General features: G+C 46.3%; 1 protein-coding gene across 1 annotated transcript in view; it reads left to right on the plus strand.

Annotated features, from left to right (window-relative positions):
* HACD4 (3-hydroxyacyl-CoA dehydratase 4) overlaps positions 1 to 27,592 on the plus strand; it is a 234,004-nt gene that overhangs the window by 153,191 nt on the left and 53,221 nt on the right. Inside the window, exon 5 of the mRNA XM_085634413.1 lies at positions 1,430 to 1,536. Coding sequence (XP_085490539.1) covers positions 1,430 to 1,536 — 107 coding nt within the window. The remainder of the gene's footprint in view (positions 1 to 1,429; positions 1,537 to 27,592) is intronic.

The raw sequence follows: 27,592 nt of genomic DNA on the forward strand, positions 1-27,592 counted from the left end.
GAGGCTGGGACAATTGTTTTGGCCTTCAGGATATAGCGCTGTGAGTGATATAACAGGAGAGGCCGAATCAGTCCCTTGGTTTGAAAGCATAAGTGGAGTGCTTAGATATACATTATAAGGGTCTATAAGTGAACCATCAAAGCAAAATCCCATACAGCTACAGCCACGAACTATAATGCATATAATTTAAATGATGGTAGTGCCACCACTCCCTCACTCTATTCTAGGGTCTATGTGAGACAGAGGGAGTTGGTTGTCAGATTAAGACTCAACTCTAGACAATATATGAACACAAACCCCGCTATAAACTAAAACAAAAATGCCAGTGGTTGTGTTCATACCGGCGCCATTCAGCTGTAGCAGAAAATTGGATACAAGTCCACTCAGACAGTACGTTTTAAAATCAGTTTTAAATCAAACCACTTAGTTTGTGAGGCACATGTGAAAAGATAATCAATTTGGACTTGTTAGGTGAGGTATAGATGAATGCTGGCTTCCTTCTTTGGAATTTAAATAACATGCATGCACCTAAAGTTAGCTACCTGTGCAACACTTGCATTTGGAAAAAATAAAATGCAAGTTCACTTGCGTTCTGCGGACCGTTTCATGCATGATATCAGCTCATAAATGTCTAAATCTGCTGCTAAAATACCCTGCAGCTGTCGTAAAAATGTTTCAATGACCCAATATCCCCCAGAAACGTTCTCTCTTTAAAACTAGAGTAAAAAGTTGGCTTGGTTCTCAGAGACTACATGTGCATGTATGTCAGCTCTCTGCGACGGTAAATGGTCTGACTGAAACGACACTTCTCGTGTTCTTCCTGACTATGATAGCTGGTGGCCAACTAGACTAATGCGTCCACTGCAGGGGCCTGTGTTCGACCTCATAGTCACAGGTTCAAATCCCAGCGAATCCACTCAGCCTTTCATCCATCTGGGGTCAATCAAATGAGTACCACTGAGTTGGGTAACAATGACCATCGGTTCTTCAGTGCCAAGGTGCCTACGGGTGAACGTGCGCTTTACAAATGTGCATGTTCTAGCTGTGGCTGACCCTGCAAGAGAGCTATTCATTTAACACGGCTCTCACGCAGGGAGGTGGACTCTGTTGTGTGCAAATAGTGGCAATGTCCATGGGTGAAGAAAGTGACCCGGCTGACATCCTACTTCTCGCTCTTTTTCATAATCTCAACAACAGATTAAATGGAGGGGTATGCTGACTTGGATCCCGGTAAGTTCTTAGTACAAAGTCATCAGTAACAGTTACTATTACATTGTCTGTATTCCAGTCCCCTCAAAGAAGTAGAACTCAGTCCACATGTTCATCAAATCAAGATGCTTACAAAACTGCATATATTCATTTAGTATGTTTTTTCAAGTTTGGATTGAAAACAACTGTGCCTCACATCACTTGTTTTTTCTTCACACAGATACCCTTACAATATGCTTTTATTGATGGAAATGGAGTTTCCAAGTTTGACATGGCTCAACCACACCATATGGATTCCAGTGTACCCTCTCTCAGTTCTGGCTGAAGGTAATAGAATTTAATTTGTGTTTAGTTATTTGCACGGAATAGAAAAGTAAATTCCTAAGCCTAAGTGTAAGACTAGCTATATACAGCCACGTGTCAGTCAATTGTATGCTAAAACACAGCAAGGATTTTCAGTGCTCAGGGCAAAATAAAAATGGTGCCTCTTGGAGTGCTCCACGTACATAAAAGGTATTTTTTCTGGTCTTAAACAATAATTTCAAACTACCAGAAGCTGGCGTCTTTTAGCTGTCCAGAGCTGGTCTTCTGGGCAATGATTGCAGAATCTTCGTTTGAAGATATGGCCATCCAATTCCAGAGGCGGTAACGAACTCCAGATTGAAACAGGACATACGGAAGTGCCCAGAAAATAACCCAACAGGAAGGAGAAAAACTGGAGACCAGAAAAACCTTCCAGCTGACCAGGCCAAGCAACGGAAGAGTAACAAAGAAATAATGGCATCAACTGAAGAGACACGAAGTCCAAAGAGCCCAGTGTGCGAGCAATGATTCCTGAACAAATGCAAAGCAACTAGACCAAGCAATAGAACTTCTTTTATAGGGAAAAAAAGGAAGTGAACTATTAAAAAATTTTTTTTAAGGGTTTGCCCAGTTTTGATTGGGAAGAAAAGGAAAGAAAGCATAACCTAATAATAATAAATAAAAAAAAAAAAAAATCATGAGTGAATATATATACATAGATAGATAGATAGTTATAGTTACAACCTAGTAAAAATTCTATTTTGAATAACTTTGGCGCCGGTTGACAAATCCTCGCGAAATTTTCAAAACAAATGGGGCGCTCCGTTCAGCTCCTATCCTGAAAGTCTCGGGGTGATTCGTCAAGCGGGGGCCGAGAAAAAGGGGGGGGTCCCAAAACGCGTTTCCCCATGCATTTTTCCATAGGACCTTTAGTCGAAGGTACAGCCCGAACGGCTGAACAGAATTACGTGAAATTTGGCAAAGAGGTAGCCATAAGGTCAAGGAAGTGCCTTTTGAAGGTCTCGTGTAAATCTGTTTTCCTGAGAAAATAGCATTTAAAACCATATCCATATCTATACGCGCGCACCGTGCGCGAGCGCAATTCTGATTGGTTGTTAGATGTCGGTAAACATTCGAATCGTTCGAAACCAGGAAGTGTCGGCCGCCATTTTGTCTCTCGCAGTCTGAGGGTTGAAAAACAAAGGTGGAGAACGTGAAAAGGGGGCAGGGTGGACAGTTCCTGACCCCCTAACCTTGGTCAGGGGGTCACAGAAGGACCCCCAAGGGAGAAAAAAACAATTTTTTTTTTAAATCGCGGCCGCGACCGCAATCCTCTGCTGATGACGTCAGATATTACATCACTGATGACATATGTGTCTTTCTGAAAAATAAATATTTGTAATATATGTATAGCTAAAGATTAATGGAAGAAGACATGGGTAAATAAGTGTCTAAATACAGTGATGTAATATCTGACGTCATCAGCAGAGGATTGCGGTCGCGTGAGTTATAGTTGCCTGCACTAACTATAACGGGGGAATTTCATTGGTTTTTTACGAGTGAAATGTCCAGCTAACTATAACGTGTAAAACCTATGGTTTTTTAAGTGAATATATATATATATATATATATATATATATATATATATATATTCACTGAAAAAACCATAGGTTTCAGGGGTGTTATAGTTAGCTGGACTTTTCACTTGTACAAAACCATTGAAATTCCCCCGTTATAGTTAGTTCAGCTAACTATAACTCGCGCGCCCGCAATGCACTGCTGATGACGTCACATATTACATCACTCATGACATGGTCAGTGACATCACTCATGACATCACTGATGACATCTCAAATGACATCACTGATGACATCACTGATGACATCATCCAGTGAATGTGTGTGTTTCTGAAAATTAAATATGTTTTATATATGTATATCTCAAGGTCGATGGAAGAATAAATGGGTATATAAGTGTCTAAATGGATGATTTGTTTTTGAAAAATTGATTGTGTAACTGACTGATTAAGTGTTTCATAGTGAATACATGGCTTAGTGAGTAATGTTTAAATATGGAAATATCTGTATCAGTCTCTCACTTTGTGTATAAGTGGCTGCATGGGTTGGTGAGTAGCTACATGGGTGTTTATATAGGTTATTAGTTGGTTTTATGAGTATCAGTCTGAGTGTCTGCATGGTTCGGTGGGGGTATTACGTAGTGCATAGGTGCATGAATGAATGACTCACTCTTTGTATGTGTTGAAGACAGCATGTGTGCAGGACTCTATGGGTGGATGAGTGAGTGTATGGGTGTGTTAGTGAGTGAATGACTGTCTCAATAGTGTCTTTATGAGTAACTACATATGTTTTAAACTAGTATATGTGACTATTGGTGTATATAAGCGAGTATATGTGACAGTGAGAGACTGAAAGAGTTCCTATATGAATAAGTATGTGTTTCTATAAGTGATTGTTTAAAAGACTAAGTATGTGTAAGTTTCCGTAGAAGTAAGTGTGGTGGTGTGTGTATAACTGTATATGCAAGTAAATGTATGTTTGATTCTTTATTAGCATGAGTGACTATGTGTGTGAGTACCTCTATGGATGAGTGGCATTGTGTAACAGGATGTATAGGTGTATGAGTACATATGATGAGTGAGTACATGTATGAGTGACTGTATAGGACTGTTGGTGAATGAGTGGATGTGTATGTGGATCTTAGAATTACTGTATAGGTTGTTGTAACTGGTATTGGTATGTCCATTGTTTTTAAAATTTTAATTTCTATTTTTGAATGTGTGTATCAAAGGTTATATTAGGGGAAGAGGAGGTCTGCCACTCTATCACAAGGATGATGTCATCAGTGATGTCATCAGTGATGTCATTTGAGATGTCATCAGTGATGTCATGAGTGATGTCACTGACCATGTCATGAGTGATGTAATATGTGACGTCATCAGCAGTGCATTGCGGGCGCGCGAGTTATAGTTAGCTGAACTAACTATAACGGGGGAATTTCAATGGTTTTGTACAAGTGAAAAGTCCAGCTAACTATAACACCCCTGAAACCTATGGTTTTTTCAGTGAATTTCTGAGGTTTTTTAAATGCTAATTCCTAACTATAACGTGCCTGAAACCTATGGTTTTTTCTGTGAATTTCAAAGGTTTTTTAAATGCTAATTTCTAACTATGCCTACAGAGATAGGACATGTGAAGAAAGAAGAAAAAATGCACAGAAAGAAACAAAAGAAGTGCAGAAAGAAGCAACAGAAGTCCTCAAATACGAAGATAAGTGCAGGAAGAAGGATAACGTGCAGAAAGAACAAAAAGAAGAGCAGAAAGAAGCCTTGTTGCAAAATCATCCTGTACCCTCAACTTTTTCAGACGGATACTGGTGGTAACTGAGTCTGACTAACCAGTCCTAGAGCCAGTGCTATGTTAAAAGACACTTAGAATACAGTGAAAACACCTACATACACTAGGGAACATTATGCGTTGGGGTCCCCCTGTGATTAGCATGACCTCCTCTGTAAGCCCCTAGTGTATAATAGGGCATGGGGATTAAAACTACCTCTTAAAACAGGCCACAGGGCGTTTTTGCACACGTTAACTCAGGCCTCGTCCCCTCCCTTCACCACTGTGTAAACACGCCCTGTGTCCATTTTTAGTTGGGAGATTAAGTTCATTTGAATCCTGAGGGTCCCTAGGGTCCAACTAGCCCACTAGGTACCTCCAGTAAGTGCCACAGAGCTGCGTTGCAGAGAGGTGTAAAAAGTGGCACGGCCTGGACCACCTCTCTGCAATGCAGCTCAGTGGCGCTTACTGGAAGCACTTGGTGGGCTAGTTAGCCCCCAGGGGCCCTCAGTATTGAAGGGAAATTATATCCCCAATTTAAAACGTGCCATAGTGCGTGTTTGCACACGTCACCTCAGGCCCCGTCCCCTCCCTTCACCACTGTGTAAACGCGCCCTGTGGCTGTTCTAAGTTGAGAGATTAAGTCCCCCTGAATCCTAAGGGTCCCTAGGGTCAAACTAGACCACTAGGTACCTCCAGTAAGCGCCACAGAGCTGCGTTGCAGAGAGGTGTAAAAAGGGGCTTGGCCTCAGAACACCTGGCTGCAGCGCAGCTCCCTGGCGCATACTGGAGATGCCTGTTGGGGGCGCGTTTGCAGAGTGCTGCATGGAGGGGGCATGGCGTCCGGCACGATGCCAGTCTTTTATTTATTTTAGTTTTTTAAGAAGGGGGGCTGTTTGGTTCCCCTTCTTATTCTAATTTATTGGCCCTGATGACCCCATCCCCCAGGGCCAGTCTCCTAATTATATTTTTTTGACCCCAATCCCCAGGGCCGGCCACTGTTTTTTATTATTTTAAAAAAATATATATTTATAGACACACCTAGGACATGCTGGACAAACCGTACGTACCTATCACCATGACGATTTGCGTGATATTCATTAAAAGGCGACTATGCATGCAATGAATCCACGTGGAATGTATTTACACCACTAGTGAAGCTCTGACATGTCTGATGCCCTACCGTGCCTAATCCTAGTAGACACCCTTGTCGTTTATTTATACAAACATTGGTAGCTATTGACGGGCACATTTAATACAATACACATGCACACCAAGCCATTCAAAGGGGATTCGACAAAAATTCGACCAAAACTATGCAAGAAACCCCCCTCACGGTTAATAAAACACACATCCACTGCCGGATGTGTAATACTTTTTATTTTACTCTCTGGAAAGGGGACGAACATCACTTGAGAGTCACAGCGTGCTCCTGACAGAGCCCAATGCTGTGTTACACCCACCATTGCCTGCCGAGTGCCACACACCTCTGTGTTGTATTCCACTAGCTAGTGCATATGCTATGACACTCTCTAGCCCATGTGCACTGTAACACCACCCCGTGAATATGTCATGCCACACTTGTCTTCGCACGGGTTATATTGCCCCATCTAACGTGCCTTTCTCGATGCCTATGTTATAACGCACAGTGCTATGCCATACATATTACAATCTGGGATCCATATCTTTGTCACAGTGCATATGCAACGTTACACTCCCCAGCACATATTTTATATTACAACTTTAGAGACTAGTTAGGTTACACAACACTGCCCTGTGCATATTACACTCCAAGGCGCATATCGCATAGCACGCGCTAGTGCCTGTGCTATCTCGCGCTCTCCCATGAATCTGTCATTGCGCACAATGTATTGCATATTATATTTCACGCCCGGTTCATCTTATATCACACTTTTTGGTGCATAGTTTATACCATACACTATATCTAGTTTTCATTTTCAATCGTGCTCTCAGGACTATGTTCTATATAACACTGTGTTCACCTACCCTTTTCACGGGCATTACATTTTGCGATAGGGGGTGGAGGGTCAGGGGGTGTTTCTGCCAAGTGAGCCCGGAGTCACAGTCACAAACGTCCTCTTCTTCCTGAATAAAAGTGAGATTATGCTGCATACTTGTTCATATTTTAAGTAGTTCGCACAGACACAATGTTTTAAAAACAATAAAGTTCCTAATACCCGCCTTCTCTGAACAGTTAGCTTGCTGCCCCATCCCCTTCCTCCCTATCCTCTGTTGTGTGAATCCATGGACTAGCCTCCTCCCTCCTGCCATGCATGGTCTGATGTGCTGCCACTGCCCTCAATTTAGTATGATGTACCAGTCCACTCCTCCTGCCCTCCATTGCCCAATTCTATGCCCCATCATTGACCTCCTGCTTAAACTCTGTGCTTAGCTTGCTGCCCCTATTCTCCTTCCCCCTGCCCTCCGATGTCTTTGTGCATGCCCCTGCTCCATCCTTTTTGCCCACCATGTCCCATGGACCTGCCACTCCTATCTACTCTGAGTGTTCTGTTGAGCTGCCACTCCCCTCCCACCTGCCTAGCATTGTCAGATGACTGTAACCTGTCCCTGCCACCTCCACCCTGCCTGTCCACATGCCATGCCCCTATCCTCTTCCTCCTGTCCTACATGGTCCATTGTACTGCCACACCCTTCTGCCCTCCCTGGTCTGTTGTGCTGCAACTGCTCCTCCTGCCTGCCCCGTGTGGTCTGTTGTGAGGTCCCTTCCCCTGAACTTTCTTGTCTGTGCACAGGTCCTGACCCTTCCTTCTATCCTCCATCGTCCTTTGTGCATGCCCCTCCACCCTCCTTCTTGCCCATCATAGCCATTGTGCTGCCACTAACCCTCCCACTTGCCATGCATGGTCTTCTGTGCTGCCATGGCCCCTCCCACCTTCCCTGTGTGGTCAGTTAGCTGCCCCTGACCCCCTCCCACCTTCCCTCCATGGTCTGTGTGTATGCCATCACAGTCTCACTGTTGCTCTTCATGGTGTGTCTTGCTTCTAGTGCCCATCCTGCCTGACCTCCATGGCTATCTTGCTGCTCCTGCCCTGCCCCCTTGCCCCCAGCCCTACTCCCTCCCTCCTGGCTTGTCTGTTCCATTGTAATGCCCCTGATCCGTCCCTCCTGCCCTTTATGGTCTGTTATACTGCAGCTTTCTCTCCTGTCTGTCCATTATGGTCAGCTAGCTACCATTGCCTCTTGCCCCTCTGTTCTCTGTTGTCCATGTGCATGGTCCTGTCCCCTCCCTCTTGCTTTCTATGGATTGTTGTGCTGCACTCCCGTCCTGCATGCCCTGTGTGGTGTATTGTGCTGCTGCAAACCCTGATGCCTGCCCTGCAGGGTCAGTTTGGTGCACCTCTCCATGTCCCTCCTGTCCTCTGTTATCCAAGTCCATGTCCCTATCCCATTTCCTTCCATGATCCAATGTACCATACTTGCGAACATTTTGAACTTGGTAAGAGGGAGATTTTGAAAAAAAACTGGGGTATTGATTTTCCCCTTTGAGTTACATTGAAAAAGAGGATATTGTAGACAGGAGACAGATCAAATAAAGCCCATCTGAGCTTAAAAACATTGGACGTTTCCTGGCTGAATCGGGTCTGTTGGCATGTATGGTTGTACTACCATTGCCTCTTCCTTCTGCCCACAATGGTCTATTACATTGCCACAGCCTTGAAGGAGGGTAGATTTTGTATCACAGGGGGCCCCTGGCCCGTTCTGTCCACACCTGAAGTATGAGACCCTTGTCCTTGCCCTGCCAGCTGCATTTGTAGGCCGTATTAAATTGACCAGCGGGTCCTGTGTTGCTATATAATTATCCTGAGACATCCTTACCACTCAGCCAGCATAAAACCCCTGTGTAGGCCCTTCTGTTCAATATGTAGGCCTCTTTGTTAAATTGACCATAGCTCTGCAATTTTAGTGTATAGCAGTCTGAAGGCAGGTCTGCGAGGCCTTCTGATCCAAACTAGTAGCCCCCACCCTACCCGAGTGCTCCGTGCTCGGTATCAAAGTTCAACATCCCCCTGAAGCTGTCGACATACAGTAGGCTGCATCCTGGACTGGTACTTGCTTCCTGGGCAGGTTTCCCGCTTTTAAGGAAGTGGCAACCGCAGAGCGTCAAGTTAGGAGAACTGAGGAGATTTTATACATGAATATATTGAATTCCCGTACAATACCCATTATTTTCTGCTTGCTCTATGGAACTTACGATAAGCGATTGGCCTGAGAGACTGACCTTTTCACCCAGTCCATTGTCAGCATTAAGTGGGTAAATGACGAAATGTCTGGTAAAATCTGCAGACGAAGCTTTTGGGTAGCATACGTAGGTAGATGTAGCGTGCAAAGGAGCCCACAAAATGATATAAAAAGGGAGCACCCACAGATATCGACGGACTACCTCGCCGTCTGTATGTAGGTTAACAGGCAGTGCAGGTTTTCCCCAAGAGCTGGGAGCTCTTGTCTTCCTTTGCTTAAAATGTCTTGCTCTGCTTTGCTTGAAGTATCTTATTCTATTTTACCTATATGAAATGTCATGTTATGTTTAACCATTGTTCTCTTTACTTTTGCATTTAAAAGATTTTGTATTGTAATTGCAGGAATGCTTGCTCTAAGAGTAAACGTGAGTGTTCCTAGGTAACATTTTCCTTGGTGTAACTTGTTTCTCATGATGCATTTATAGATGTGTTTTCTCTCTCTCTCTGTCAGTACATTAATTGAGATACAGAGAATATTATGACAGCTGTATGATTATCTGGATTCTGTATTTTGTACTTTATGTCTCTATTCTGCGGTTTCTTTGAAGTTGCATCTTCTCATTAAACTGCCATTGTATTCTGCCTCCAATTCCATGTCTCATATGTCTGTTTTCTTCATTTTTGGAGCAAGCATTCCTAGGCACCCCGGCTCAAATTAAGGTGCCCCTTTTGTCCCTGACTCACTCTCCTGCTCAGTTCTGTGGTGGCTCCCGGGGATCTGGGGACCGCCCCTAGCTTCCTTGACCCGTAATAGATCTTCCCTCCAACAGCCTCTCTTGCAAGTCCTGTATTGTTGGTTTGTTGCCCCTGCCCCCCTTTCCACTGCCCTCCATAGTCTGTTGTGCTTCCACGGCCCTTCCTGCCTGCTCAGTGTGGTTAAATTGTTGCCTTTGCACCCTCCTACCTGCCTTCAATTTTCAGAGTCCGTGCCCCTGGCCTCTGCCTCTCAACAGTATCCTAATAAACAACTAGATTGCTAACATTCTATATTTATTACAAAAGTGTGGAACGCCTGACATCATCTTGATGTAATCAAAACTGTAATACCTAGAGCATTTCCTTTAGAAATTACATATATGAGAGGGTCTTATTGGCATCAAAATTATGGTTAGTGCTCTAAAAGACTAAAATAAGGACATATTTTCTGAGTTTTCAAATAGCGACAAAGCACTTTTAAATTATTTGTTATCTTTATGTTTTTTTATCCAGTTGACCACTTGATTAAATGTTGCACTTAGGGGAGAGGATGTGGTGTTACTTCCAGAACTGCAGACTTTGCAACTGGGGAACCAGGTTGAAGTTTCTGCTTCAGCTCGACATTCTGTGATTCTGGTCAAATCACTTAGTCTCCCCATGTCTACAACCAAAATGAATTTGTTCTTGTGTGATGTAACCAATGCTCATGTAAAGCACTCCAATACCTGACAAGTCTGCACTATATAACACTGCAAAAACACAAAATAATAAGTGTTTTGCACACTTCTGTTATTGGGCTATATTTGGGCTACATCTGGGTGATTTTGGGCTACATTTGGGCTCTTTTGTCTCCGGTGGCCATCTTGGGAGATTTATTTGTTATGAAGTTTCCTAATTTCCTCATGTACTGCAGTCTCCTCAGTAGGAAATGCTTTCAGTTTTTTACTTTGATTCAATCATGAAGGTATTCAGATATGTCACACATTTGCCATAAATTCTGAATGTTAGCACTCTAGTTGCTCATTAGATCACTGTAGTAAAACTACTGCACCATGGAAGTCTGCTCCTGGTATTAAAAGTGCATGTTTCAGTCTGCATGTCAGAATTTTTTAATGAAATAGAAGAGGATTTGAGAAGTCACTCAAAATGTGCCCTCATTTTCTTTCTTCAGCATTAATCATAATTTCTATGGCAAAATGAACCTCCTCATTGTGTTCCTTTTTAAATTAAATGTTTTAAGTGTTACCAGTTTATTCCAATCAAGATGGCTTCAGGTGTGCCTTACTTTTGTCATAATGAAGACAGTAAGCGCTCTAGTTGTTTTTAAGAACATTCTGGGACATTCTGTCATTGGGCTATACTTGGGCTACATCTGGGTGATATTTGGGCTACATTTGGGCTCTTTTGTCTCTGGTGGCCATCTTGGGAGACTTATTTGTTATGAAGTTTCCTAATTTCCTCATTTACTGCAGTCTCCTCAGTAGGAAATACTTTCAGTTTTTTACTTTGATTCCATCAAGAAGGCATTCAGATGTGTCACACATTTGCCATAAATTCAGAATGTTAGCACTCTAGTTGCTTATTAGATCACTGTAGTAAGGCTACTGCTCACCAGGGAAGTCTGCTGGTATCGAAAGTGCATGTTTCAGTCTGCATGTCAGAATTTTTTAATGAAATAGAAGAGGATTTGAGAAGTCACTCAAAATGTGCCCTAATTTTTCTTTCTGCAGCACTAATCATACTTTCTATGGCAAAATGAACCCCCTCGTTTTGTTCCTTTTTAAATTAAATGTTTTAAGAGTTACCACTTTATTCCAACCAAGATGGCTTCAGGTGTGCCATACGTTTATCATAAGTAGGACTGTTAGTGCTCTAGTAGTTCTTTGGAACACTCTGGGAAGCTGCAGTAGAACACAAAGGAATCAACTGACAGTCTCTGCCCTTGTTGGATGTACATGTTTTACTGAGAATGTCAGACTTCATTCTCACATGACTGAGAAAGATAATGTGAATTTACAGAAAATAAGCTCTCAGTTTAGCCTATAGATCACCTTCCAAACCTCTGTGGTAAAAGCATGAGAAAATATTTTTCTCTCAATCATGATATCCCAGAAGAAGGCTTTTTCACATGGTGAAATCACCTTAGAACATACCACAATTCCTAAAATGAGTATGGTACCATCAACAAATGATTTATAATGTAACTAAAGTCTTAAAACCTTCTATTAACTGCAATGCTTTTTAATGAGGTGCTATCATGTATATTGGTCCCAAGATGGCTGCCAACACTTCTTGGATGAAGTGCTGACAGCCAATCAGATCTCAGGATGAGATGTGTGGTTAGGCTCCGCCCACATATATATATGCTTTTAAATGCTATTTTCTCAGGAAATACTGAACAGATTTACACCAGACCTGCAAAAGGCACTTCCTTGACCTTATGGCTACCTCTCTGCCAAATTTCAAGTAATTCTATTCAGCCGTTCGGGCTGTAGCTGTGTCTAAAGGTCCTATGGAAAAATGCATGGGGAAAACGCGTTTTGGGACCCCCCTTTTTTCTCGGCCCCTGCTTGACGAATCCCCCCGAGACTTTCAGGGTAGGAGCGGAGCGTAGCGCCCCACCTATTTTGAAAATTTCGCGAGGATTCGTCGACCGGCGCCAAAGTTATTCCAAATAGAATGTTGCGGATTTCCTATGGAAACAGGGTCCTAACTATATCTACCTACTGGCGACCGCCAGTAGGTAATATATATATATATATATATATATATATATATATATATATATATTCATGCTCAGGCTTGGTTTTCCGTCAACACGGGAAGCACTCGGGCATCGTTGCAGGGCTCCAAGCATCAGTGTTGTGCACTTGCAATGGACGCTACACTGTCCGGTCACACTACAACTCCCACAAGGCACAGCGGAGTCTCATTAGAGCCGCCCATCTAAGGGCACGTCACTATGTGCACAAAAGGAGTTGGGAAGTGAATACAAGTGTTCCCTGAAACCATGCCCCTGAAGAAGAAAGATTTTCGAAACGCGTCGGGCGTTTTGGCAGAAGGACTGTTAATGAAGTCGGTTGGCTGGTGTTCCCGTACCTATTAATGGGGCTGATGCTTGGAGCCCTGCAACAATGCCCGAGTGCTTCCCGTGTTGACGGAAAACCAAGCCTGAGCATGAATATGAGGCGGCGTCCGTGCCGCCGGGAAGCACCACCCCGGTAACTTGGGGGCCACGGGGGCAATTATCCCATAAAAGCCCCAGATGTGGGACACCGCTGCTGGATTTAGTGAACTCCCGCCAACTGAGGCTCATCTGTGAGCTTTGAACAATTACAGTATATGTTGTGCACTTGCAATGGACGCTACACTGTCCGGTCACACTACAACTCCCACAAGGCACAGCGGAGTCTCATTAGAGCCGACCATCTAAGGGCACGTCACTATGTGCACAAAAGGAGTTGGGAAGTGAATACAAGTGTTCCCTGAAACCATGCCCCTGAAGAAGAAAGATTTTCGAAATGCGTCGGGCGTTTTGGCAGAAGGACTGTTAATGAAGTCGGTTGGCTGGTGTTCCCGTACCTATTAATGGGGCTGATGCTTGGAGCCCTGCAACGATGCCCGAGTGCTTCCCATGTTGACGGAAAACCAAGCCTGAGCATGAAAAAAAAAAAAAAAAAAAATATATATATATATATATATATATATATATATATATATATATATATATATATATATATATATATATATATATATATATTTTTTTTTCGACCTAGTCCCGCGTGCAAGTCTTTGGAGAATTTTAAAGGAACAGGGTATTCTGAGGAATCTTCTAGATGTTTTAATCAGATTATTGTTCTCCCCCACCTCACCTGTGCTGTGTTGGATGAATGTAAAGTCACAGATCCCTTCCCAGTTCATTGTGGAGTAAGGCAGGGATGTGTTCTAACCCCCACACTTTTTACTCTTTTTATTAATGGTGTTGTCGATTTTTTTTAGACTGGGATGTGTGTAATGCCCCAAAAATCAGTGTAAAAAGAGTCCCTGCTCTTCTTTTTGCCGACGACACGCTTTTAATCTCCGAATATCCTCAGGGACTACAGCAGCTTTTAAAGATTTTATTAAGTTTTGTGACGAACAAGGGTTGGTGCTAAATGAGTCCAATACTAATTATATGATTTTCAAAGAAGGATTGGCCAATCAAACAAATACTAATGTTGATTGGAAATAGCAAGCTGGAGCAGGTCGATGCTTTTGATTATTTAGGCATCCATTTGACACCAACAATTAACTGGGCTTCACATATTGAGAAAGACAAGAGGCAATTAATACATCAGACTGCTCCTATCACCAAAATACACAGGAAAACACTGTCTAGACAGCTTGCGCCAGCCCTGGAAATTTACAATACTATGGTATTAGGAGGGGCACTTTACGGAGCTGAGCTGTGGGGCATTGGCATTACCAACTGCTTGTCTACAATTGAGAATCGTTTTCTTAGATCTTTGGTAGACTTACCTTCCAGCACCCTGTTGGTGCCCCTATACTTGGACCTTGCACACAGACAGCTAGCACATAAATTAAACTATAAACTTTTAATGTTCTGACACATGTTGTGGTCTGTGGATGAGCTTGTGTCTTACCGGGAGCCTTTAATCGAGATCCTGAGGTAACCATCAATATCGCCGATCCCCTGGTTTAGATCATTAAGAGAGTTACTGGGGAGGCTTGGGATGGTGGGGTTTTGGTCAAACCCAGAAAGTCTGGCCACGCCACCACACCAAGAGTGAGGCTGAAAGAAAGGTTCTGGGAAGCTATATCAAGAAAAGCCTTGTTAAAAACCGAGGGTCGCCTGACTTCTGAATTTTTACATTTTAAATCTGTCTCCTGTTTTGAGGACACTATAGATGAAATTGTCCCCCCCATTGGCACGTAAGTTATTTTTTCAGTTTCTTTTCAAGACCCTCCCCACAAAGCAGTTTTGTATAAAGTGGTGACATAATGTTCTTAATAATGAACTTTGTCCCACGTGTAATGCCAGTTCAGAAACCATTGTGCATTTGCAATTCTTTTATCCATATTATAAATCTTCAAGAAAAAAATAGATAATCCCACTCTGTAAACTAGTCGGACCGGGCCACTACCTTGAGGTGTTAAGAATCTTGATGACCGATACACGCAGAGTAGTGGTCTTTGGCCTGTCTAGATACTGGCATGCACTTTTGATTAGGCGCACTAAATCTCAGTGTGGGGCGATAAGCAAGAACTAACAGTTGAGAACACCAAAGATGTGCTGTCTACCACAATTACCTTAGCAGGCTTTGACCCAAAGAAGGAGTCTGAACTGGTGGTGGACACTAGCCCCAAAGGATTGGGAGCTGTGCTGTTTCAACGGCAGAGCTGTGGATCTTAAACATAATTTTATGGTAATAATGTAATTGATGATAACTCTTTTATATTTTATCAGTAATGTGCTGTGCACTTTTTTTTTTTTTTTGAAACCTTTATTACAGAATGCAAAAGATATACAAAGATGGGCCTACAACCTTCAGGCCGGCCGCTAGCAAACAGTGAGAGCATAAAATACAGTCATTAAACACAAGCGGCAAATGATAAAAGGTCCCAGAAGTCGAGGGAAGCGTTGGCGGCCACACCGGCCGGACCCCCCAAATGGCGGTTCCATTTTTTATAAGAAACCACAAACAAATCCACAAGGCAGCAAAAGTCAAAGCAGCATTATGAGCTCCCCTGGGGAGGACCCTACCGATCCACAGGAATAGGGGGGGGGGGGACAGGCCGGGACAGAAACAAAGTAGACACAATGCCCAGAACCAAGGTGACAAGCAGACTAGGGAGACTGGGCCACTGCCAAGTCAGGCGTCAGCGGCGGGGTACAAATCCCGCCACGATAGGAGATCCAGGGGCCCCACACCTTCACCCATTTCCCAGGCTTACCTCTCGCCACATACACTACCTTCTCCCGAAACATACACCAATCCATGTTGTCCTTCCACACCGAAACCGTTGGTGACCTCTGGGAGCCCCACAATTGTGCTATGTCAAGCTTGGCCACCATATATCCCAGAGTCACCCACCACGTCTGCGGCACCGTATAATCAGTCGGCTCCCACACATTTAGCAGACATCTCCTAGCCTCGGGAAACAGCGCCACATGCGTGACCGCTTGCAACACCGCATGTACACCACGCCAGCATCGTGCCACCTCCGGGCATTCCCACAAAATATGGATAAAGGTCCCTAACAAACCACACCCACGCTTACACAGTCCATCCACGGCATATCCCATACGCATCAGACCCGTCCCCGAAACATAGACCCTGTGGAGTATTTTGAGCTGGACGAAGCGAAGGCGGGCCGGTATGGCCACCTCTTTCGGGGAGGCCACCGCAGACACCCAGTCCTCGTCATCCAGCTCCAATCCATCGGCGACCCATGCCTCACGAAGGCCAGTCAGCAGTCCGGAGCGATCATTGATGAGCTTTTTATAAATCAATGAGATAGTGCCATCCGGTACATGCCCATCTAGCACTCTATCTTCCAGAGGGGAGCACTCCGGGATGGAGGCAACATCCGGGAATACAGAACACAGCGCGTGACGAACCTGTACATATCGGAAGTACTCCCTGTCCTGCAACTGGAATTCCTTCTGCAGCACATCGAACGTTTTGAATCCCCCCCTCGTCCAGAGATCGCCCACCCTGCTGATGCCTATCATGTCCCACTTCTCAAAGCCTTTCGAGGTCCACAAGCAGCCCAGTCGCTCAGATGCATACAGTGGCGTCGCCCGGGTCAACCGATCCTTCCACCCCATAGCCAAGTTTGCCGCGTGCCACACCCGTACCGCGACCCGCGTAGGGCCCGTCAAACGTGCGTCGAGCGATGTAGAGTAAAGCGCACGATTATAGTCACCACCCGGCAGTAACAGTTTGTCCATTTCAAAAGCCGGGTTAAGGGCGGGCCCATAAAGGCCGTGGTTTATCGCAGCCAGCTGGGAGGCCCAGTAATACCGTTTGATGTCAGGGAGGGCGACCCCCCCGTCATACAACAGGAGCGTCAGCTTCGCGAGGGCGATACGCGGCCTCCCATCCCAAAACAGGTGGCGCTGCAGACCCTCCACCTCCCGAAAGTAGCGCGCCGGGACGACGTCCATCGTGTTTTGTAAAGCGTATAAGAAACGTGGCAACGACATCATCTTAAACAGTGCCGCACGGCCGAGCGGCGAAAGCGGCAAGCGCCTCCAACGCGCCACATCCTCCTTCAGGCGCTGGAGGGGGGGGGAGTAAGTTCTGTTTATATCGGGCCGCAGCGTCCAGGGTAATAAAGATACCCAGGTACCTAAATCCCTGCGGAGCAACCTGGATAGGACAACCCCGCGGAAGGATAGGAGCCTCCCCCGAGAGGACATACACACAGGATTTAGCCCAGTTGATAACTAAGCCGGAGTTGCAGCCGAATGAACGCAACACATCCACTAATACAATCAGTGATTTGCGCGGGGAAGCAAGGTACAAAAGAATATCGTCCGCGTAAAGGGATACGCGATCCTCATACTCGGGAGTCCATCGGAGACCACGAATCGAAGGGTGCCACCGCAGCCACTCCGCCAGGGGCTCCAAGGCAAGCGCAAAAAGGAGCGGCGACAGCGGGCAGCCCTGCCGCGTGCCCCTGCCCAGTTCAAACGGCGCCGATACTCTACCATTCACCGCCACCTGCGCCAGCGGTCCGGAATACAACAGTTTCACCCAGCCAATGAATCCCGGGCCAAACCCAAACTTAGCCAGCGTCGCCCAAATATATGGCCACTCAAGCGTGTTGAACGCCATAGTGGCGTCCAAGGACGCCAAAATGGCTGGCTCTCGTATGAACGGGACCCTCGCGAGCACCCCGTGCAGACGCCGCAAGTTAAGCGCGGTGTTGCGATGAGGGATAAAGCCGGACTGGTCCTGGTGGATCAGATCGCACACCACGCCAACCAGCCGATTAGCCAGCACCTTGGCGAGACTTTTCGGCTCCGCATTCAACAGCGAAATGGGCCTGTAAGACGTGACCCGATCCCGCGGCCTCCCCTCCTTATGAATAACCACAATAGTGGCAAGACGCTGGTCCAGCGGGAGGGAACCCGCCGACCGGGCCGCGAGGAACATAGCGCGGAGATGCGGAGCCAGCGTATCCGGTCGTAATTTGTACAATTCAATGGGAAGGCCATTAGGACCCATGGCCTTGCCAGAGGCGACCGAACGTATGGCGAGGGCAATCTCCTCAGATGTCGGGGCCGCGTCCAACTACAATTTATCCTCCTCCGAAAGGGAAGGCAGCGCAATGTCTTTGAGCAGGTCATGGGAATCCTCTTCCGAGCAGGAAGATACCGGGGAATACACCCCACGGAAATACTCAGCGAAACATTCAACAATTTCCTCCGGCTCAGTGACACACACACCATCCAGTCTCTCAATCGACGGGACAACTCGACTCGCTCTCTCCTTTTTATCCAGCCACGCAATCAATTTACCAGCCTTATCACCCACATCATACAGTCGCCCCTGTTGCTCTCTACTCAGGACCCTGGCTGCCTCCGTGACTAGGGCCTTGTAGTCCGCCTGTTTGAGTTGGAGAGCATGCAGTTTATCATCCGTTACCCCACACTCCAGATCACCCTCCAACTCAGTTATTTCAGATTCGATACGGGTCACCTCCTCCCGCTCGCGCCTCCGGGAATGGGAAATGAGGGACAGGGCCTCCCCCCGGAGTACCGTCTTAAACGCCTCCCACAAAGAAACCGCAGACGACACAGATCCCATATTGTCTTCAAAATATCGCTCAAGAGATTTAAACAAATCAGCGCGAATTGTGGGGTCACGCAGGTACCAGGAATTAATCGGGACCACCCTCCCCTCCCCCCTCGGGACAATGTCGAAGTGCAACAGGAGCGGGGAGTGATCTGAAATACCCCGAGCCAGATGTCGTACCTCCCCGACCCTCCCTGCCTGTGCTGCTGGCATCAGAACATAATCAAGCCTCGAAAGACTACCATGAGCCCCGGAATGAAAGGTGTATTGTATCTGCGTAGGGTGTTTCAGCCGCCAACAATCCACCAGCCCCAGGGTATCCAGGAGGCCAGATAACCAAGCTTGGGCACGGGGGAGATCCCTGGGAGGGTGACGATCCTTAGTTCCGGAAATTACAGCGTTAAAATCCCCCCCAACCACTAGAATCCCCTCCGGCAGGCCAAGAAGAAGGCGCCCCAAATCAGCAAAAGTAGTTGTCTGCAACCCTGGCGGGACATAAACAGGAACCAAAACAATCACTTTACCCTCCAATCTACCCACCAGAGCCGTATATCGTCCCCTATCATCATGGAGCACCTCATCAACCTCCAACGGGAGCGAGGTTTTAACCATAATGCCCACACCCCTCGAACCAGATGTGAAGCCCGAGTGGGCTGCAAGGCGATAGCCCCGTCTGTTCATGGCACGAAAGGAGTTTCCAATGAGGTGTGTTTCCTGCAGAAATACTATATCGGGTGAAATTCGTTTTAAGAACTGCAGGACCACTCCCCGTTTTATCCTGTCCCCCAGTCCATTGACATTCCAGGACAAAAGGCTCAGTCCCCTACCCCCCATCATAGCCAAAACCGATCAATCTCCCCCCCAGAGAGCACTTTAGCGATAGCACAACAATACTTCTGCCTTGTGGTACAAATAAACAATACCCAACCCCAACCCAACATCCCAAACAAAACTCCCCCCTCCCTGCACCCCTGCATGAGCCCAAACAGCCCCCCCAACTTGCAGTGTGCCTGTCGCCCCTGTGTAAACTAAACTACAAAGACCCCCTAGAGGAGGAAAGAGAACCCCCTCGAGACACAGCACCACCTCCGACGGAGGGGAAACAAGACACAACAGTCAAGAGACCCTAAGCCTGGCCGAAAGGTGGCATCATCAGGAATGAGCCCCAGTGTCAATACCTCATACCCGGTCCGGTGGGCACTCTCCTCCCGCCGCCCCCATCCCATCCCGATCATGTCCCCCAGACAAAGTGTCCAACCAGTCCCCGGCCACCTCAGGACGGTCAAAAAAGTGAGTGCGACCATCAGCCTCCACACGCAGCCTGGCCGGGAAAAGCATGGCGTATTTTAAGTTCATGTCTCGAAGCCGCCGCTTGACGCCCATGAAACTCAATCTCTGCTTCTGGACCGCCTGCGTGAAATCAGGATAAAAGTTCACCTCCATGTTCTCCAGCTTAAGCGGCCCTTGCAGTCTGGAAGCTTGCAAAATCGCATCCCTATCCCGAAAGTTGAAGATACGGGCAAGAAGAGGCCGCGGAGGCGCTCCGACCTTCGGTCTGCCGCCAGGAACTCTATGGGCCCTCTCCACCGCGAAGAATTTACTCAGTCCTCGAGGCTGGAGATGGGTAGAAATCAGGTCCTCCACAAAGAGATCCGCCGCGAGTCCTCCCGTCCCTCGGGCACTCCGATAATGCGAATGTTATTCCTCCGGGCCCTGCTCTCGGAGTCCTCCAGGCGCCGATCCGTGAGCGCACTTGCCTGCCGGAGCCGGCGCACCTCCGTCTGAAGGGCCGCTACCTCAGTCGTGAGGCCCGACGCGGTATGGGCCAAGGAGTCAACCCGGTCATTTGTCTTAGATAGATCTGCTCTAACAAGGTTGACATCGATGAGGACCGCATCGAGTTTGTGCGCCAAGGTGTCGAATTGTTGGCCTACTGAGGTCTTCATCTCAGCAATGGCGCCCATGACGTCCTGCAAAGTCAGATCCGTAGGCAAATTCGGGGCATCCGGGGGACACTCGGAAGACTTGTGCGATCCGCCGGGAGACCCCTTCGGGAGGGTGTAGCGATCCATAATGTTGACTTGAGGTGCGGTGCCACGCCGGGTCGATTTGGCCTTCAGCCGATCTCCATCCTGCTTCGTGGCCATCGTCGCGTATCTCGCACCCTCACCAGTCACGCAGTGGAGAGCAAGCAATCAAGGCCGTGAGCCCCGGGGGTCACCTCAGGAAGGCGGAGCGGGTCCCCGCAGGCAGGCAGGCAGGGTCCCCCAGCGAGGCCACCACCACACAAAGAAGCGCCGTAATCCCACTCGCGATGACGGCAAGGGGACTCAAAAGCGAAAGTGAAAGTGTGGGGTACGCGACTCACCAGGCCCGGCCCGCCGTTGTTATTCGCTTCGCCACTGGGTCACCCCCAAACTCGAGTCCGGGGTCAGGAGAGAAGAAGGCCGCAAACTTCAGTCGATGCTCACCCCGGCCCCCGGGGTCCGATTCAAAAACGGAAAACGGGTACCACCTCGGCTCAGGTTCACCGACACAGTCCCCTCAACCGATTCAGGATGAAGACAGGATAAACGTAGGAGGTTGCGGAGGTCCTCGGGAGCCTCGCACCTACGCGGCCATCTTGGATGCGTGCTAGGCTCCTCCCTCGTGCTGTGCACTTTTATGATCGAAATAAAGTTGATGAATGAAAATCAATATATATATTTATATATATCCAAACATCACAAGTTGCCCTGCATAGAGACGCCAACACGAAAGTAAGTATCACCTTCTTTATTTGCAGGCAGTAGGCAAAATGCGAAGAAGCATTTCCGGCAAGACGCCAAACGTTTCGGGCTCCATGCCCTTGTTCACTGGCGTATGTTGAAAGTCCCGGCAGCTGTGTGGACTTGTTACCATATAACTCCGCCCATATTGGGACTTCGAATTGCAATGTAAATAATAAGAAGCCAAAACAGAGCTTTGCATTTGTTTTGAATGTAGCTTCTCACCAATAAGCCACACCCAATCCCTGCACTCCCACCTGGGAGGCAAATATACTGCACCTTTGCACTTCCTAAGGTGGGCAAACTTTCAACACTCCCCCAAAGGCAAGGCAAGAAAACAATAATTTGCGCATCACTTGTGAGGAGTAGCGCCAACTTCCTATAACACAATTACCTGCTAGAAGGGAATTCACCCATCCTTCTACAACAGAATACTTGGCCAAGAAGAGTCCACACCTCCTGCTACAAGGAAAAGACGAATTGGTATATCTGGGATGTATTTATTAGTAAATAGCATCACACAGTAAGCCAAATGCACCTAACATAGCAGACTCTAACATATCAATAATATGATTGAACATATTCAAATATATGTAGCAAACTTATAATCTAAAGGCATAAATCAATAACTGAGCAAACTATAATACTGATTAATAAACAAGCAATAACTGATATAAGATAAGGTACACTGGATGTCCTGCAAGAGATCAAAAAGATATACATATATAGAGAGCAGAGGAGTACTCTGGATGTGCACCTCCCACACCACAAAGAAAACACCTCCAATGATCAAAGAACCACACAACTCAATACATCACCTGGTGCATACACTGCCCACTTCTGACTGGGGGAATTACAGCCGGGGATCAGAGCTCAGCAAGCCAGAGTTCAATCCGAGATAGACACGTCTGCCCTCGCTCGGAATCCAAACTCCCAGTTTCTCAGCCTGCAACCCTCAGCTATAAACACACTAGAAGATTCGTGAAAGACCTCCTCCCACCGCCAGAGGAATTTTACCAGAACTGGCCAAGTTCCAAGCAAGCATCTCCATGGCAGTAAGGAGCTCTCAAGTCTCTTCCTCCATTCGCACTTCTTCCAGCCTCTGTCTTGACGAAGCTCTCACAAGGCCTTCCACTGTACACTAAACAAAATCAATCGCTCAGGAAAACACCAAGACCTTGAATGTGTATAACCCAAACAACTTGCAAGCACGGCTGTGCACGCAGCAGCAAGGCAGAGTCAGATATGAGGCCCTGTCAAAGGCAATAGTCTGCACCTATAATTCTCATCCACACAACTTACAAGCACCACTGTGCACACAGAAAAGTTTGAAGCAAGGTAAAGTCAGAAGGCAGAATGACATTAGACTATGTCAAAGCCAATAGGTCAAAGTCATAATTCACCTAACCCATATGACATTATACACTTAATCCCTCAGTATACAACATTGAGCACATGTGTGCACCACCACCCACAAGACTGCACCTCAACATCCCATACCTTCTATTCTTGGAAAGACTATTCCACTAAAAGACAGAAGAAAAGCAGGCATATGCAAACCCATCCTACATTAAGGCTAAGGTAACATAACACACTTGAGTCAATACAGAATGGTGGTGGTCGAGGGTCATCATAGGGTGTCAGACCACAAAAGTGGCTGATTCACTACAGCATTAGATTGCATTAATTTGTTATTGAAAATAAGCATGGATCCCTATCTGTCCCACCCTAATGGGACAACCCTAAACTAAAGCAAGAGGAAGAAAATAGAGAAAGGTGTCAGCCTTCGGAGTCCTGTAAAGGAGCTCTAACATGGGTCAAGCAGCATAAAGCCTCCAGGTGTCCTAAGTCAGAATGGTAGCTATCCCTCACTATGTTGCATCATAACATCAGTTTTATCCAAAGGATGTCCCACAAACGGTAGTCAGTAAATTTCCATCTATCGGCACACATTGACTTTTTCACATCATCTTGTGATTCCTATAAATCGTTATTATGGACGTTTTTGGTCTCCTCTTCGTCTCCCATGAGAACTTGCCTTCCATCTTTTTATCGCTCTCTTCGTACTAGTTGCCGCTTCACTTGCCTCACTATATACTAAGAACAAAGACCATTGTCTCTTTACTAACAAAGTCTTGTCCACCTGCAGTGGAAACACTAAATATATGCATCATTTCTGCAGCAAGAAAAAATATGAATTTGAATGTTAAACTGAAGCTTGAGCTCAAATCCTAATGCATCTCTAGGCCTACAAGTTAGGCTAAGTTAACATGTGCACAGATTACATTATGTGTACTTTTCAACACACAATAAAATCAAAGTTTCCCAACGTGTAGCTTTTTAGAATTAATACATTAATAATGTGATGATTCAATTAAAGCATATGAGTACATGAACGTTCATTTAGTAAACACACCACTATGTTCACCTCTCTGTGAACACACCTACAAACAACTTCACAAAGAGTCGCGATTCTATCAGTTACGTCTCTAAGCACATATGTTGCATTAGTTTTCAGGGCGACTTTATATATTCTATACCCCCACTGTCGTTTTCAACATTAGTCACACAGAATATATATGAGTGCAGAGTACATGCGATTATAATTTAGGCTTCCAGTTTTCCATTTTTACTGATTTTTACAGATAAATACAGACAGAAAACAATGTGTTTCCTGTCGGTATTTTTTTTTAAAATAGAAAAATACTGCTTCTTGTGAGAGAATCTCAATGCTGTCTTTCATGAATTCCAGGCAACAGCTGAGCAGATAAATAGCATGGAGAGTTAAAAACCAGAATGAGATTTCCTTAAATACAGGGATATGTTAACATATATTTGCAGTATAACACTAATATGTACTTGTGAGTGTAGTGTTTTCCCTATACGTGGCGGCTTAATTTGCTAAAACATGAGGCATCCATGTACGAGTGCACGTCCAAGAGTTAAATAAACTAGGACATTTACCATTTTATGTTTCCATTTATTCTCCAAACACAAAATAAATATGGATAAATACAGAAGGAAATGTTAAAAATATAAATACCATTAAACCGTGAGCCCTAATTATAATGCACTCCTGGGATAGAGTCATTTCTGCACTCCTCCCGTACCTCCAAGAACCACTTGCGGCACCGCCCTCTTGCAGGGCACAGGTAAAGAGGAACTATTGACAATCACTACCTTACCTCATATTATCATTTCCTGCAGTGTCTGCACACAGTCATGTTAGTGCTGTATGGATGGTAATAGACTATAAAGAGCAAGGTCTTGGTTCTCTGCACATTTTCCAAAACAATGCAGCCTTTCCCCAAATCTATCCAGGCTGGTCCTCCAAATCTGACTTTTGTGTACAGAGGCAACCAAATAAATGCAAGGAAAATAAGACTGATGGCTGCATGGGCACAATGGGTAGCCAGTGAAGGGATCATAGAGCTTGCAAATCATAATGCCACCTCTTACTCAGCTACAGTTCTTTATATTTAAAATAAACTTCAAGTAGCAAATGTACTCTTTAATTGGTCACCTACAAGTATTTCAAATAAATGGGTTGTCACACAAATATCTTTCTTAATGTTAAAAATGGCTGTATGTTTTGAAATGTTGCTTTTACACAAAATCTTTTTGTCCCTTTACAGTATGGAAAGGAATCCCTTTGTGCATTAGCATAGCAACGATGCCATGGCCCCCTGTGCAAGCAAGTAAAATGGCCTCTTTCGCTGCTGATGGGGGTATAAAATTCAACTTTGTCAGGGTTCAGTGGGTCTCTTAAAGGTCTGGGCCCCGGTGCCACTGCACCATCAGTGAAGTTCCTTGCACCTTCTCACCTCTCCGGTACCTGTCTCGCTGTACGCCCTATAATTTCACCTCACTTGCAGCTCTCTGTCACTGTTTGTGCTGCAACTACCCCTCCACCCTCTCTCTTTTTGTGGAGTGCATTACCAAGGGGTGTATACTTGAGACCCACACGGTGTTTTTAGGGGGGGGGGGGCAGGTTCCTTGGTTTGGAGCTCCCCTCAGCTCTTAAGCCATGACACTGCATGCATGGCAGAATGTGTGAAATGGCATGGAATAAGAAACATTTAAACGCTCGGAAAAGTCACTCTGATTTCCCGAGCAGAAAGGCAACAGTGTTCATTTAACATCGCTGGTATACAGAGGTCCAGCAAAGGGTTCCCCATGTCCATGGCATGGGCTTAATGCAGGCCCCTGCGACATTGGGGGCCTACAAATGGGAAACATGCAGATGCAGCCTAATGAACAAGTTACTTACCTTCGGTAACGATGTATCTGTAAGAAACATTAGTTAGTTAGATTCCTCACCTTAGAATATCCCCAGGCGTCAGACTGGATCCGGAAGATTTTTCGTCAGCAATACCCCTTGCGCGTCGCTAGGCGTCGTCTGCGGCTCCGCGTCCGTCGTCGGCGTCGTGCGCCGGAATGACGTCGTCGGAGTACTTAGACGCCGCCCTCGCGCGCTGACGTCAGTTCTTGTACATAGCTTTCCGCGCCAGGAACGCAGAGCCATGCAAAGACCGACACTGGTGCCAAAAAGAAAATCTAGGGGCCTGAAAAGGATAACCTTAACCCTAGATGTCAGTTCGCAGAACGGGGAGGATGGGTGCGTCGGTGAGGAATCTAACTAACTAATGTTTCTTACAGATACATCGTTACCGAAGGTAAGTAACTTGTTCATCTGAAAGAAACACGTTAGTTAGATTCCTCACCTTAGAATAGATACCCAAGCAATACCATCCCCGGTGGTGGGTCTGCGAACCAAGATCACACCAGAAAGTCCTGGAGGACAGAACGGCCAAAGAAGCCATCCCTCCGGACTTGGCTGTCAAGGCAATAATGCCTGGCAAACGTGTGTAGCGAAGCCCACGTTGCCGCCTGACAGATGTCCTGCAAAGGGACACCCCGTCCCAAAGCAGTAGTAGCCGCCGTAGAATGGGCGCGCAGCCCAACAGGAGGGTCCTTTTTTGCCAAGGAGTAACAAATTTTGATGCACAAAACGACCCACCGAGAGATGGTCCGTTTGTGCACAGCTTTCCCCTTCTTAGCACCCACGTATCCAACGAAAAGTTGGTCGTCCACCCGGAACTGCTTTGTGCGGTCCAGATAAAAGGAGAGTGCACGTTTTGGGTCCAGACGGTGGAGCCTCTCTTCCTCTTTGGAAGGATGCGGAGGCGGAAAGAAGGTGGACAAGGTGACAGACTGCCCAAGATGAAAGGGGGTCACCACTTTCGGAAGAAAGGAGGGACGAGGCCGAAGGACAACCTTGTCCGGATGAACAGAGAGAAAAGGAGGCTTTGAAGATAAAGCCTGGAGCTCACTCACCCGTCTAGCCGAGGTGATGGCTACCAGAAAAGCAGTCTTAAGCGTCAGCAGACGAAGAGGACAATTATGAAGAGGCTCAAAGGGAGCGCACATTAGAAATGTAAGAACAAGATTCAAGTCCCACTGAGGCATTACAAAAGGGACAGGAGGGAACGTGTGAGTAATGCCTTTTAGAAAGCGTGTAACGACAGGGGACTTGAAAAGAGAAGGCTGATCAGGAAGCCGCAAGAAGGCAGAGATGGCAGAAAGATAACCTTTCAAGGTGCCCAGGGCAGAACCCTGCCGGGCCAAAGAAAGAAGAAAGAGGAGAACCTCAGAAAGAGGGGCGGAAAGGGGATCCACAGCCTTTGCTGTGCACCATGCCACAAATTTGTTCCACCGGCAGGCGTATACCGTCTTTGTGGAGGGACGCCTGGCTGCCAGAATGATATCACAGACTTCAGGAGGCAAGTCAAATGGCATCAACTGCCGCAGCTCAATCTCCACGCATGGAGGTGGAGGCTGGACAGGTTCGGGTGGAGGACCGTCCCCTGCTGCTGCGACAGAAGATCCTCCCGAAGGGGCAGACGTATCGGAGGATCGGTCAACATACTGAGTAGCTCGGGATACCAGTACCTTCGTGCCCAATCCGGAGCCACCAAGATGACTTGGGCCCGGTCGTGCCTGATCTTCTTCAGCACTCTGGGCAGAAGTGGTATAGTGGAAAGGCGTACAACAGACCGCAACTCCACTCGTGACGAAAAGCGTCACCGAGCGAGTGCCGCCTTGGAAATTCCAACGCGCAGAACTGCTGACATTGCGCGTTCTCTTCGGTGGCGAACAGATCTAACCAAGGCTCT

Source organism: Triturus cristatus, chromosome 2_1 (assembly GCF_964204655.1).
Source record: "Triturus cristatus chromosome 2_1, aTriCri1.1, whole genome shotgun sequence".
Lineage (NCBI taxonomy): Eukaryota > Metazoa > Chordata > Amphibia > Caudata > Salamandridae > Triturus > Triturus cristatus.